We start from the raw sequence: 12476 nt of genomic DNA, 5'->3' as shown, positions 1-12476 counted from the left end.
TGAGGAGTCCAGTGGCCAGGCTGCTGCTGTGGGCAGGGGCCTGGCCCTCACAGTGAAGCCTGGGGAGTCTATCGGCTGCAGCTTGTCCTGCACGGCCCCGTGTGAGTTCACAGGGTCTTTGGGCAGGTGCGGGAAGAAGGGGGGCCAGGCCCTAACGACCTGGTCCTCTGGGCCCTACCTGGTGGCCGGGCAGGCTGACCTTACCTCAAGACTGCCCCCCGCCTCCACTGCAACGGCCGGTTCCTCGGCTCGGCAAGCAGCCTGAGCCTTGGGTAGACTGGCAGCCAGACCCTCTCCTGGATGGCACGACTAGGTGGGGGTGTCCCACACTGCCCACAGGGCCCCCTCCCATCCTGTGCCAGGCCAGGAAGGCTCAGGCTGCCACCCCACCCTAGAGGAGGCAGCACTGAAGGGGAAGTGAAGGGGGATCCCTGGCCAGGAAAAGCCGGACATGACAGGTTAGCTGCAGGCCACATCTGCAGGGCAGCTCACCAGGCAAGGCCGCCAAGCACAGCACAGAATTCAGAAGAACCAACAGCATCTCTATATAACACGGGGGTGGGCAGGTGAGGCTCCAGGCTGGGCTCCAGGCTGGGTCCACAGGTCAGAGGGGTCGGCCGGCCGGGAGGGTGGATCAGGGGTGCCCAGAGGGTCAGAAGGCCAGGCTGGGGGCACTGAGTTCCAGAGGGAGGCCCGGGAAGGTCCCCAGGCCCGGAAGGCCAGGGTTTCATGTGCTAACTCAGCGGGCCAGCTGCACCCACTGGGCTCGAGAGCGCGCAGAAGGGGCCAGTGTCGTGGCACTTGGGTCTCCGCACGCCTTGGATGACCACCCCCGTGTGCCGAGGGGAAGCGCGAGTTGTAGCAGTCCTCCACGTCATAGGCGGCCGGGCCCGGGGTGCAGGCTGCAGAGGGAAGGTGGGTGCAGTTGCCGCGCCTGCCCCCTCTGCCCGGTCCCCACCTCCCCCCCCCGCCCCCGCCCACCTCCTTACAGGAGCCCACCCAGGAGGCCAGCAGGGGCCAGTGGCTCGTGGAGAGAGCGGGCAGGCAGGGGCCCGGCAGGCGGCACCCGGGGAGGATGTCGTAGGCGATGGAGCCAGGGCCGGTCTCGTCCCCCGTCGGCAGAGGGGCCTGCAGGAGGGGCTGGGCCCGGGGCCCTGAACCCCGGGCCTGCAGCATCCCCAAGTGGGCTCAGGCCTCGGGGGGCCTGGAGCAAGGCGGCCCCCGAAGCTGAAGGCCGGGCAGGCGGCCAGGCTGGGCGGCTGGTATGCGGCGGGCGAGGGCCACTGCGGGTCGAAGCCGCCGCAGGCCCCTCCCTCGGGGGCCCCGCCCCCGCCCGCACCCCAGGACCCGCCGGGCAAACCTGCTCTCGGTTGAAGTCGGCGTTCTGGGTGAAGGGGCTTTCGCTCGGGAACCACATGGTCTGCCACGCCCGGCAGCCGCCACCCTCTGCGGTGGGGGCAGCGTCATGGGGGCGCTGGTGGCCGGGGTCCCACTCCGGGGGTGAGGGCGGACAGTGGGGGCTTTCGGGGGGGGCGCACACCACGGGTGGGGTGCCTGCGAGCCGATGGTGAAGTGGGGCTGTGGGGAGGACTCTTGCGCCGAAGCAGCTGGCGTCTGGTACCTGGTGGGGCCGGGGACGCCCAGATTGGTCACGACGGGAGGGCGTCGCTCCAGCCCTGGCGGGAAGCAAGCTCTGGGCCTGGGTCCTCCAGGCGGGCCTCCACCAACCGGCCTGGCTCCCCAGACCAGCCCGGGCTGGGGGTCCAGAGCCCTCACTCACACAGCTCCCTCAGGTTGTGGGCGCAGGTGGGCGGGGCTTCCTGGAGGGGCCCGTTTGCATCCTGAGGCCCGCCTGGAGCTCTTGCACCCCTGGAGGCCAGCATGCCCCCAGCCGATAGCCACCCTACGCCAGCTGCCCGCCCCCCAGCCCGCCCAGAGCCCTGGGAAGTTACTGGGAAGTCACAAGTGGCTTCTGCTTCAGGGGGCCATGGGTCCAGTGTTCGCCTCCAATGATGTGAAAATTTGCCAGGAATTTCACCGCCTTCTGGTCAAAATTCATTGTCAGGGTCTCTGGCTCCCTCCCCCAGGGACATCGTGGGGCTCTGTGACCTCACTGGCTGGTCATGGCCCCCCCCCCGTTGCCGGGGACTCCCTGGGGAAGCAGCCCTGGAGGTGCCCCTGCCCTGACCTGCCAGGGATCAGCCGTGGCCAGGAGGCCCCCAGACGCCCCGCCCCCGTGACTCCTGGCTCGGCCACCTTTCCTCCCTTCCCCGCTTTCTTGCCCCAACACTTCCCCTCTCCTGGACTTTGTGGTCTCTTGGGGGGCTGGGGTCCACTCTAGTAGGGCTTTGGGGAGGACTGAGGCCCTGGCAGAGGGTGGAGAAGGGGGCAGGGGCCAGGGGGCGCCTAGCTGTGCAGGGCCAGCGGAAGGAGGCGTGGGGGTAGGGTGCAGGGTCCAGGGAGACACCCTAGAGCAGAAGAGCCCCCGCGGAAAACCCGGCCCTCGGAAAAGTGGAGCAACGGTGGTGGGCTCTGAGCGGACCGTGCCCACCCCAGAGGCGGGCCTGGCGGCGCAGGTGGGGCCGAGGTGGGGAGGCCTGTCTTCTTGGGGGCACAGAGGCTGGAGGGTATCACAAACGGCTGGGGCTGCTGAGGCTGAAACACAAAGGAATGACAATGACGAGGCTGGGTGAGCGAGAGAGTCCATCTGCGCACCGGGCCCTGCGGTGCCCTCCAGAGCTGACCAGCCAACCAGCCCAGCCCTGGCCTTGGCCTCATCCAGGCAGGGCCCGGCCAAGAATGTCTCCTCCTCCGCAACCCCGGTCTCTTCCTCTCCAGAGCCCTCCCATCTGACGCTGACCCTGCCTGGCCTCGGGAGGTGCTCCAGATAGACAGGCAGACCGATAGAGACTTCTGGAGGAAACACACCTTTCATCAGGGCGGGGGGCTCCCAGCCTGTGCTCCGGGGCCCTTCCCGTGGTGCATGGTGTTCTCTGAGGGCATAATCACCCACAGATGCAGGTATAGCTTGTCAGAGCCCTTGTCACTGGGCGTGAGTAGCTGGGAGTTCTCCCTGTAACAAATACTGCCATCCGCCACGGCAGATGACATGCACACCTGTCTTCAGCTAAACATGGATCATTTCCTCAGGATAGACGCACCGAGTGGAAGCGGTGGGTCAAAGCCTGTGCAGTCTTTGTGTCCCCAAATTAGAGGTGGTCCTCATGCTGGCAAGGAGCGTCAGAAACTGCCAGCATCAGCGTTTCATCAGCATTTGTTTGACTGAGGCTCTGCCCTCATTGACTATGGGCACATTTCACATGTATTTTTCTATTGGGGTGTTAATTTTTCATAGGTTTGTTTTGTAAGGTTGTTTCCACTGATATCACATCTGCACATAACACTTGTTGCAAACTTTTTCCCCAGTTGGTCATCTGCCTTTTAGTATTGTTTATACTGTTTTTTTGACACGTACTCGAACCTGCTAATCGTTCCCTTTATGACATTTTTCTTCGTTTTTACGGTTAGAAAGTCCTCCCTACACACACACACAGATCAGGATTTCTTTAAAATGGAAAATAGTGCCCAGCTCCAGAGGAAAGACCCTCCAGGACAGAGTCCCAGCAGCTCCCCGGTTCAGGAACCTTGTGGCAATGCCTCCAAAGCGTCCAGGGCCTTGCATCTGAGGAGGGGGCTCGGGGTGGGGCTCCCTTAGCCTCACCCTGGGAGGCTGTCCTTCAGTTGGCTACGTAGGCCTCCTGTGGGTAGCAAGCGTTCAAACCCAACCCTGCCTCTCACTACCTAGCAGGACCGACTCAGCTGCAATTACAGTCCCCATTTTCCAAGCTCTAGGTCTGTCCTCAGTGAGACGCCTCCCCGGGCCTCCCATAAAACGGGAGTACTCACAGGGTGTGGAAAGGGGCCTGGCCCAGGTGCTGCCCAACAATGCCAATGCTGGGCCTCTTCACAAAGGTTGCCAGGCAACAAGGACTCCTCTCTGGAAGGAGCCAGCTGCAGGCGTGCGAGGGGCTGAGGGCAGCCCAGGCAGAGCTGAGGCGCGATGACAGCTACTCAGAAGCACAACCTCTTCTCGCCGGAACCTCACTACATCCCTGGGTAAGTGCCAGAGCCCTGGGGGGAGGCTGGGGTTCCCGAGGATGGGGGAGCAGGGCCGGGGCCTAACGGCTGAAGGTTGCTCGGCTGTGAGGGGAGTCCCAGAGCTGGGTCTCCGGGAAGCTGAGGCCAGAGGGTGGGGCCCTTAAGCAGGAGCCTGGGGACCCGGAAGGCCAGGGAAATGGGAGTGAGGCCGAGGGCCGGAGGGGCCGGGCAGGAGGGCTGGGGCGAGTTCGAGAGGGCCCGGCCAACCTGCCCTGCTGGTGCAGCCGTCCCAGGTGGCCAGCACGTCTGTCGAGAGCAGAAACTGGGGACGGTGCGACAGCTGGGGAGGCTGGCCTCTCCTTCCATAGAGCACTCCGCGCTTTAAAGAGGAGATGAGCTGGGGACTTCCCTGGCGGTCCAGTGGTTAGGACTCTGCACTTCCACTGCAGGGGGCACAGGTTCCATCCCTGGTTGGGGAACTAAGTTCCTGCATGCTGCACGGCCAAAAAAAAAAAAATTAAAAACATAAAGAGGAGAGGAGCATCCGGAGTAAACTGATGGGCACCGATGCCAGGCCACCTTGCTAGGTGTCCCGCATGTCAACAACAGAAACGGGGGACTTCCCTGGCAATCCAGCGTTTAAGACTCTGAGCTTCCACTGCAAGGGCCACGGGTTGGATCCCTGGTCAGGGAACTAAGATCCTGCATGCTGTGCGGCACAACCTAATAAATAAGAATAGAAACAGGCCTCCAGAGTGTGTGTGCGCACCAACACACACTCAGACCACGTACAAGGAAAAGGCTGGGAAGAACCAGACCCAACTCTGGTGACACTGAAGAGGCTCTCACCTTCAGCCCCAGCCTCGCTCAGCTTGTTGACTGACAAACCTGCATTCTCTTGAGCAGTTTTTAAGAGGAAAGCAACGCACACCCTTTGGATGTTACACAGGCCCCCGGGCAGCACTGGACACCAGCTGCCCCTCAGGGCTTAGCCATGGTGCCCACACCACTTCCCCACAGGCCTCAATGACGCTCGGCTCAACCGCCAGTCTCCCGGGTGGCCACCATCTGGGCCCAATGCCCACCATACCTTCCTGGCGGGACCGACTCGTGTATAGTGGGCTCCCCTGTGCCTCAGCCCGAGGCCCAGACCCTGTCACCACCCCTGCAATGCTTTGCGGCAGGCAGAGCTCCCCGTTCCCTCATCTTTAAGATCCTTGTTGTTGGAAGATGGCTGGGTGGATGGCACCCCGATGGTGGTGATGACAGAGCTCCCCTCCCGTGGCCCAGCCCTGTTCTCAGTGCTTGGCCTGTGCTGCCCATTCAAGCCCCAAGAGCCCCGGACGGCAGGTGCTGCTGTGACCCCATTCTGTAGGCGGGGTTGAGGATCTTGCCTGTGGCCGGTAGGCTGGATCCACACCTGCTCCTCTCTCCTCCACAGCTATGCCGGCTTCTACCCGCAGCTGCGCTACCAGGTGGGGAACACCTATGGGCGCACCACGGCGCAGCTGCTCACGGACGCCAGCGTGCAGAAGAGCCCGTGCTCCGTGCTGTCCCCCATAGCCAAGCCCAAGTTCATCGAGGACTTCAGCAAGTCCAAGCCGCCTTTTACGCCCTGCCGTGAACTGACAGAGCCCTATGTCTCCCAGTACACCAGTAAGCCGCCGCCCGCCCACCGGCCCTGCAGGCCCACCGGCCCTGCAGCCCCGGGGACGCCCCGTGCCCGCTGTGGCTCAAGGCTGCCCTGTCCATACAGGTCTGAAGCCCTACAAGAACTCTGAGATCCTGGGCCAGTTCCCACCCCAGGAGGTGGATGCCCAGGGGCCGCTGGGAGGAGAGAATCTATCCAGGCAAGTCCCACTGCCTGCAGGCTTCATGCCCTACCCCCCCTACTCCCCTTGCCCATCGGGCAGGAAGGGGGACTCCAGGGACCTTGGACACCCGGGCCTGCGGTTGGCATTAGGGGAAGAGGCCTGGAAGAGCGCCACCCCTGCCCGTGAGGCCCCCACGCGGTACCAGGTAATTGAGAGACACGTCGTGAGCACTGCGATCAAGCCTCACCCCAGCCAGAGCCGGGCGGGGGCTGGGGAGCTGACTTGCCCCTCCCCATTCCAGCTGTGCCCCTGCAGGAGGGAAGAGTGCCCGCCCCCAGTGCACCAGCAGGAGACACTACATGTGGGCAGCTTCCACAGGCTGCCCCAGCTGGACCACCCCAACCTGATCCAGCGCAAGGCCATCTCAGGTGGGTGCCTGGGGCCGGGGCACGACACGCCCCCGCAAGGATCCAAGGGCCCAGGCAGGACCTGGGGAGAGCAAGTGAGGAGGCTGCCCATGGGCCCTTCCAAAGTCTGGGAGCTCCTGCTGGCCCATTCCTGTCTGTTTAGGGAGAGAGAGGAGTCCAGACACACTTCCCTAACCCCCCTGGGAGCAGGTGCAAATGCCCGGGCGAGGGGAAGATGGACATGATTGGGAGCGGGACCCTGGCTCCTCCTTCCCCAGGTTATGCTGGCTTTGTCCCTCGGTTTGCCTGGGTGATAGGGATGAATTTTCGCGATGGGGTCGCACAGGCCGCGGATGAGTTTGACAAGAGCCAGGTATGCGGACACCATCCCTGGGCGAGCACGGCGGTCTCCATGCTCTGGCTTCCCTGGAGGGAGGGGGCTCTGCCTGGCCCAAAGAGGCTGCTCCCCCTCCGCCCGCCCCCACCCCCCAAACGTCTTTCTGACTAGGTCTTGGTTCCCTGCTCCGGAGTGTTGTGGACAGACGGGGAAAGACCCCGAGCCACTCATTCCCAGGAGAACGTCAGCCTTGCACCCACCGGGACATTCTGCTCACTGGTTACCAGTTGGGGGTGGCAGCACATGGCAGCGCCTGCCTGTTTCCGCAGTTCCTGCTCAGAAATCCCATCCGTGCCCCGGGCGAGAGGCTGCCCAGAGCGCAGTGGCCTAGCAACACCATCTACAGAAGCCAAGGCCTGATACCTTTCTACATGGGGTTCATACCATGTGAGTGCAGTAGGCTCCCGGCCCCCATCCCAGACAAGGTCATGGTGACAGGTCAGTGGGGAGGAGTCCAGGGCTGGGCCCCATTACCTGTGCTGAACCTCAGGCAGAAGGCCAGCTGTGTGACCACAAGTTTCCCTTGGGGCAGGACTACCCAATGTCCCCTCTTCCCCAGTGTAGAAGGGTTTCACAGCCCTGACACTAAAAGTCAGAGGCCAGCTGCCTCCACACTGGCTTTCTAGAGGTTTCCTGTGCACAGGCCGGACCCGCCTTCAGGAGGCAGGTGCCCAGGGCAGCCCCAAGCTCCCAAGAGTCTGCGTGTTCGCAGGCCGAGCTGACCCCTCCAGCAGTCACTCGCGCGCTCACCCTGCGCACGTGGCGAGCCCAAGGGCTCAGCTGCAGTGGTGCCCCTCGCAGCCACGCAGGACAACTACGCACTGACGTTCGGCAACAGCACCCGCAAGGCCTATCAGAAGGAACTGGAGAGGCGCAGCCAGACACTATGAAAACGCTTTAATGGTGGTACCTGTACAGCATGTGATGTCGAGACAAGAAGAACAAATACACGCACAGTAAGACGGGGCTATCAGAGAACAGGCTGTGAGTGAATAAAGAGTTCCCACGGCTTCCACGCTTTACCCGGTACCGCACAGCCCTAGGCCACCTCCTCCTCTGCCTCCTCCTCAAACTCCCCCTCCTCCTCGGCCGTGGCGTCCTGGTACTGCTGGTACTCGGACACCAGGTCGTTCATGTTGCTCTCGGCCTCGGTGAACTCCATCTCGTCCATGCCCTCGCCCGTGTACCAGTGCAGGAAGGCCTTGCGGCGGAACATGGCTGTGAACTGCTCCGAGATGCGCTTGAACAGCTCCTGGATGGCCGTGCTGTTGCCGATGAAGGTGGCAGACATTTTTAGCCCCCGGGGTGGGATGTCGCACACGGCCGTCTTCACGTTGTTGGGGATCCACTCCACGAAGTAGCTGCTGTTCTTGTTCTGGACGTTGAGCATCTGCTCGTCCACCTCCTTCATGGACATGCGGCCCCGGAACACGGCGGCCACGGTCAGGTAGCGCCCGTGGCGGGGGTCGCAGGCCGCCATCATGTTCTTGGCATCAAACATCTGCTGGGTGAGCTCGGGCACTGTCAGCGCCCGGTACTGCTGGCTGCCCCGGCTGGTCAGTGGGGCGAAGCCGGGCATGAAGAAGTGCAGACGGGGGAAGGGGACCATATTGACAGCCAGCTTTCGCAGGTCAGCATTGAGCTGGCCTGGGAAGCGCAGGCAGGTGGTGACCCCACTCATGGTGGCCGACACTAGGTGGTTCAGGTCACCATAGGTGGGCGTGGTCAGCTTCAAGGTGCGGAAGCAGATGTCATAGAGAGCCTCGTTATCAATGCAGTAGGTCTCGTCTGTGTTTTCTACGAGCTGGTGGACGGAGAGGGTGGCGTTGTAGGGCTCCACCACAGTGTCCGACACCTTGGGCGAGGGCACCACGCTGAAGGTGTTCATGATGCGGTCGGGGTACTCCTCGCGGATCTTGCTGATGAGGAGGGTGCCCATCCCGGAGCCGGTGCCGCCCCCCAGCGAGTGGGTCAGCTGGAAGCCCTGCAGGCAGTCACAGCTCTCCGCCTCCTTCCGCACAACATCCAGCACCGAGTCCACCAGCTCCGCACCTTCTGTGTAGTGCCCCTTGGCCCAGTTGTTCCCAGCACCGCTCTGACCTGCAAAAGAGACCAGCCAGTCACTCTTCGGCCAGGCATGTGGTCACCACTGGTCACCCGTGCCAGAAAGGCCAAATGACACGGCGTGAGGTGACACACAACCCCCCCCCACCGCAGGAACAGCAGGTGGACCCCCAAACTGATAAGGTAACGACGTACCCGATTAAAAATCAAAAGTTCAAGCTAAAGTAGTTGAACAACAAGCCAGCTGCTCCCACGGGCAGCCTCCGCCAATTCCCAAGGGCAGATAAACTGCCACTGCCTCTGACTCAGCCTGCACGGCTGGCAGATTACATCTGCCTGCTCCTTCCGCGCGTGCGGACAGCTGGGCCTTCCCCTCAAAGCCGCTTTAGGAGAGGGGATTGAGTGACTCGGGAGGGAAGGAGAGTGTCCTTGAACCCCGCTTCTACTGGGAGTGCAGAATGAATCAGGACCTCGGCTCTACGGTTCTAAAGCTGGTGACCTTGGGCACCCCTTGACCTTTGAGCCGCCCTGGCTATCAAGCCACCCGCCAGCCCGATCTGCGGCTCACCGAAGACGAAGTTGTCCGGCCTGAATATCTGCCCGAAGGGCCCCGAGCGCACGGAGTCCATGGTGCCCGGCTCCAGGTCCACGAGCACGGCGCGGGGCACGTACTTGCCACCTGGGGGGCGGGAGAGCGTCAGCGAGGGGAGGGCCGCGGGGCGGCAGGGGGGTGGGGAAAGGGCGCGGGGTCTCACCCGTGGCCTCGTTGTAGTATACGTTGATCCGCTCCAGCTGCAGGTCGCTGTCCCCGTGGTAGGTGCCAGTAGGATCGATGCCATGCTCATCGCTGATCACCTCCCAAAACTGCGGGAGACGCGGGCGGGCCGGGCCGGGGCTGAGTCACGCCTGAGGTGCCCGGAGCCGGCCCCACCCCGGACGGCGCGGCCCTCCCCTCCCCCGCCGCCGCCGCCGCCGCCGCCGCCGCCGCCGGGCCGTCCCCAAGGGCCCTCGCTGCCGCCCCCGCCCCGGCTCCGGTTCGGGCGCCGCGCGGGGCCGCAATGCGGGGCCGCCGCCGCCCGCCCGCTGCCGCCATTTTTCCCGCCGCCCGCTCCCCCCGCCCGGAAGACCTGCGCCGGCCCCGACGCCCCCGCTCACCTTGGCGCCGATCTGGTTGCCGCACTGGCCGGCCTGCAGGTGCACAATCTCCCTCATGGCGGCGGCGGCGGCGGCGGCGGCGGCGGCGGCGGCGACGGGGGGCGGCTGCAGTGGCAGATCAAGAGCGAGAACCGAAGAGCTGGCGCGCAGAGTGCTACAACTGACTCGCCGCCGGTGCTTATATACCCGCCGCACCCGCCCCCGCCAGCCTCGTATTGGGCTTCCAGAGCGAGGCTGGCAAGCGTCCTCATTTGATTGGCTGCAGCTCCGTCAATCGATCCACCTAACGCCCGCCTTCCCAACGCCTCTGGCCCTTTATTGGTCCGCCGCGGCCTCTGCTCTCCCTATCAAAATACCCCCCTCGCTCTGCGGTGCTCTGTCCATTGGGTGTTTCAAATGATTGATTTGTCCTTTCATTGGTTGGCTCCGGAGAGCACGCCGACAGGCCGGCGCTATTGGCTGCGCTGGGCCAGCGTCCTGGTAACCGCCGCAGTGCCGCGGGGACCCACGCGGGCGGGGGCGCGGGCTCGGGAGGGGCCAAGGGGGGAGGGCGGGGGAGGGCCGGCCCGAGGCCCGGGGAAGGCGGGCGGGGCGCGCCCCGTGGGCGAGCGCACAAGCCCGGGCCTACCTTGCGCCCTCCCGAGGGCGGCCGAGCGCAGGTTGCGGGGTCTCCGAGCCGAGGAGCGGCGCGGGGCCGTTCATAACAGAGACATACGGGGCTCAGGGGCCAAGGGGCGGCGGCGGCGGAGGCGGAGGCCGGGCGGGTGTGTCGGTGGAGTCGGGCCCTCCCCCCAGAGCGGCGGAGGCCTTGTGGCTCCCTGCTCCCCTCCTTGGTCCACACGCGTCGCGAGCAGGTGGGGGAGCACGTGGGGCCGCTGCGCCGGGCCGGGGAGAGGGGACAGAGGAGGGGAGAGGTGGGCCCGGTGGGGCGGGGAGGGGAGAGCAGGGCAGGGCAGGGCAGGGCAGGGCAGGGCGGGAGGGGGCCCTGCCTGGCAGCGGCTTGTTGTGGAGACTGCGCTGGCCCTGCGCCTGTCGCCTTGAGGCCTTGGCCCCAGGAGAAAACGGAGCTGCGTGGAGACGAGGGCAGCGCCCAGGCCTCTGGGCAACCACGGACCAGTACACCTGGGTGGACAAATGTTTTTACTCGTCCTTGATTTTTGTTTGGGGGGAAGAAAAATTTATGAAGGAAAAACAGTTAAATTACACGTGGTCACACCTTTAATCAATCCTTTTAAAAACAGTACACTTGCATTATATTTTCGTAACATTTAAGAAACCAGGAATTACGCCCTTGCGTCTGCCCTGGACAGCCTCCATTGCCGTGGCCACTGGGTCCTCTCTAGATTCTGATTTTCTCAGTGCGGTTCTTACCCACCTTTGCTCACCAACCCAACGGTGTTGGGGGCAATACCTGGTTATTTCTACCTAAAGAGAATGCGCTGCCCTCTTCACTATGTAATACATGACACTACGGTATCATGGCATACTGCAGCGTTAGGACACGTCATGCTATACTTAACCTGTGGATGGAATTGTTGGGGCAAGCAGCATGCTGGCATAGAGATTAGCCTTTCCATCTCCTGAGAGTGGTCTGCAGCTGCAGTCCTGACCTGGAGGGTGAGTCAGCATGTCAAAGTGCTGGTCAGTCCCCTCCTCCACGCCAGTCCAGGAAGGTGGGCCCGGCTTCTGCTGGCCACAGGCAGTGGCATGTGGGGTGTGCAGGGTCACTGCCTGGCATCTGGGGTTCTCACGGTGCCCTGCAAAGTAGCTTAGCTGCCCAAGCAGCAGTCTGCAAGGCCCTGGCCTTGCAGCAGGGAGGCTCTGGGGCCTGGTAGCATTGAGTTGTCACAAACCCACAAATTGGTGAGAAAGGGAGAAGCTCAGATTTTCCTCCAAGTGAGCCAGTGAGCGGTGCTCTTCGAGATGTTTGTCAAAGCCTTCTCTCCTTGCCCCCCACCCTTGGCTGAGATCCCCACTGGCAAAGGTCCCTGTTTCCTGTGACTAGTGCCCACAGGGCTGGGAGTTCAGCGTGACACCCCTACTTTACAGGTAACAAAATAGAGGTTGTGTCTCCCACCCAGGTGTGAGCCCCAGAGCCCCCCGTGGCACCAGGTTGTCCACCTTGCCCTCCCAAAGTGAACACTGGCTGGGAACAAGACAGCAGGAAGCTCCCCGTGGCCCTCGGCCAAGGACCACAGTTGCCACTGCTGCCCAGGGCTGGCGGGGGGAAGCCCTGCAGGTCCCCACCCTCAGCCAAGGGTGTTCCTGCTGCAGGGTGGAGAGGTTGGGCTGGGGGGCCGGTCTGGGCCCAGTGCAGATCTGTGGCCCAGCGGGACGCAGGGCAGAGTGGGCAGGGGCTGTGGGAGTGCTAGGCGCCTGGCCCTCCTGCCCCAGCCTGCAGCTGTCCGAGGCATCCACAACGACGGCTCTGTTTACCGGTGGCCATGGTCCCAGCGGGAGGGTGCGTTACCGCCGGGCAGGAGCAGCAGGCAGACAGTCCTCACGGCCTCAAAGGACCCAGCAGTCAGCCTTTGTGGGCGG

The 12476-nt window shown here is 63.6% G+C and overlaps 3 protein-coding genes across 3 annotated transcripts; 1 reads left to right on the top strand and 2 right to left on the bottom strand.

The window, feature by feature from the left end:
* Positions 1 to 734: 734 nt before the first annotated feature.
* Positions 735 to 2059, bottom strand: STPG3 (sperm-tail PG-rich repeat containing 3). Its single transcript, XM_036854209.1, is given in 8 exon segments — positions 735 to 836; positions 838 to 902; positions 990 to 1154; positions 1205 to 1283; positions 1361 to 1473; positions 1560 to 1676; positions 1781 to 1825; positions 1828 to 2059. Coding segments are annotated over 8 exon segments (918 nt in total).
* A 2001-nt stretch (positions 2060 to 4060) lies between these two features.
* On the top strand, positions 4061 to 7606 carry FAM166A (family with sequence similarity 166 member A). Its single transcript, XM_036855719.1, has 7 exons — positions 4061 to 4116; positions 5540 to 5754; positions 5855 to 6117; positions 6214 to 6340; positions 6598 to 6692; positions 6986 to 7103; positions 7518 to 7606. The coding sequence occupies exons 1-7, from the start codon at positions 4061 to 4063 to the stop codon at positions 7604 to 7606; spliced, it is 963 nt and encodes a 320-aa protein (XP_036711614.1).
* TUBB4B (tubulin beta 4B class IVb) lies at positions 7599 to 10099 on the bottom strand. Its single transcript, XM_036855718.1, has 4 exons — positions 9936 to 10099; positions 9536 to 9644; positions 9349 to 9459; positions 7599 to 8816 (listed from the first exon to the last, which is right to left on the bottom strand). The coding sequence occupies exons 1-4, from the start codon at positions 9990 to 9992 to the stop codon at positions 7756 to 7758; spliced, it is 1338 nt and encodes a 445-aa protein (XP_036711613.1). The 5' UTR covers positions 9993 to 10099; the 3' UTR covers positions 7599 to 7755.
* Positions 10100 to 12476: the final 2377 nt, after the last annotated feature.

This window comes from Balaenoptera musculus, chromosome 6 (genome assembly GCF_009873245.2).
Source record: "Balaenoptera musculus isolate JJ_BM4_2016_0621 chromosome 6, mBalMus1.pri.v3, whole genome shotgun sequence".
In the NCBI taxonomy this organism is placed as follows: Eukaryota; Metazoa; Chordata; class Mammalia; order Artiodactyla; family Balaenopteridae; genus Balaenoptera; species Balaenoptera musculus.
Note: the sequence above shows the minus strand (reverse complement) of the source record. Positions and strands in the feature narration are given on the sequence as shown.

Bases quoted from the DNA above. Each gene is read 5' to 3' on its own strand.
- TUBB4B (XM_036855718.1), bottom strand. From the start codon at position 9,992: ATGAGGGAGATTGTGCACCTGCAGGCCGGCCAGTGCGGCAACCAGATC. The intron at 9,645-9,935 runs GTGAGCGGGGGC...CGTCTCCCGCAG, and splicing joins GCAACCAGATCGGCGCCAAG to TTTTGGGAGGTGATCAGCGA. The intron at 8,817-9,348 runs GTGAGCCGCAGA...TCTCTTTTGCAG, and splicing joins GCCGGACAACTTCGTCTTCG to GTCAGAGCGGTGCTGGGAAC.
- FAM166A (XM_036855719.1), top strand. From the start codon at position 4,061: ATGACAGCTACTCAGAAGCACAACCTCTTCTCGCCGGAACCTCACTAC. The intron at 5,755-5,854 runs GTAAGCCGCCGC...CTGTCCATACAG, and splicing joins CTATGTCTCCCAGTACACCA to GTCTGAAGCCCTACAAGAAC. The intron at 6,118-6,213 runs GTAATTGAGAGA...TCCCCATTCCAG, and splicing joins AGGCCCCCACGCGGTACCAG to CTGTGCCCCTGCAGGAGGGA.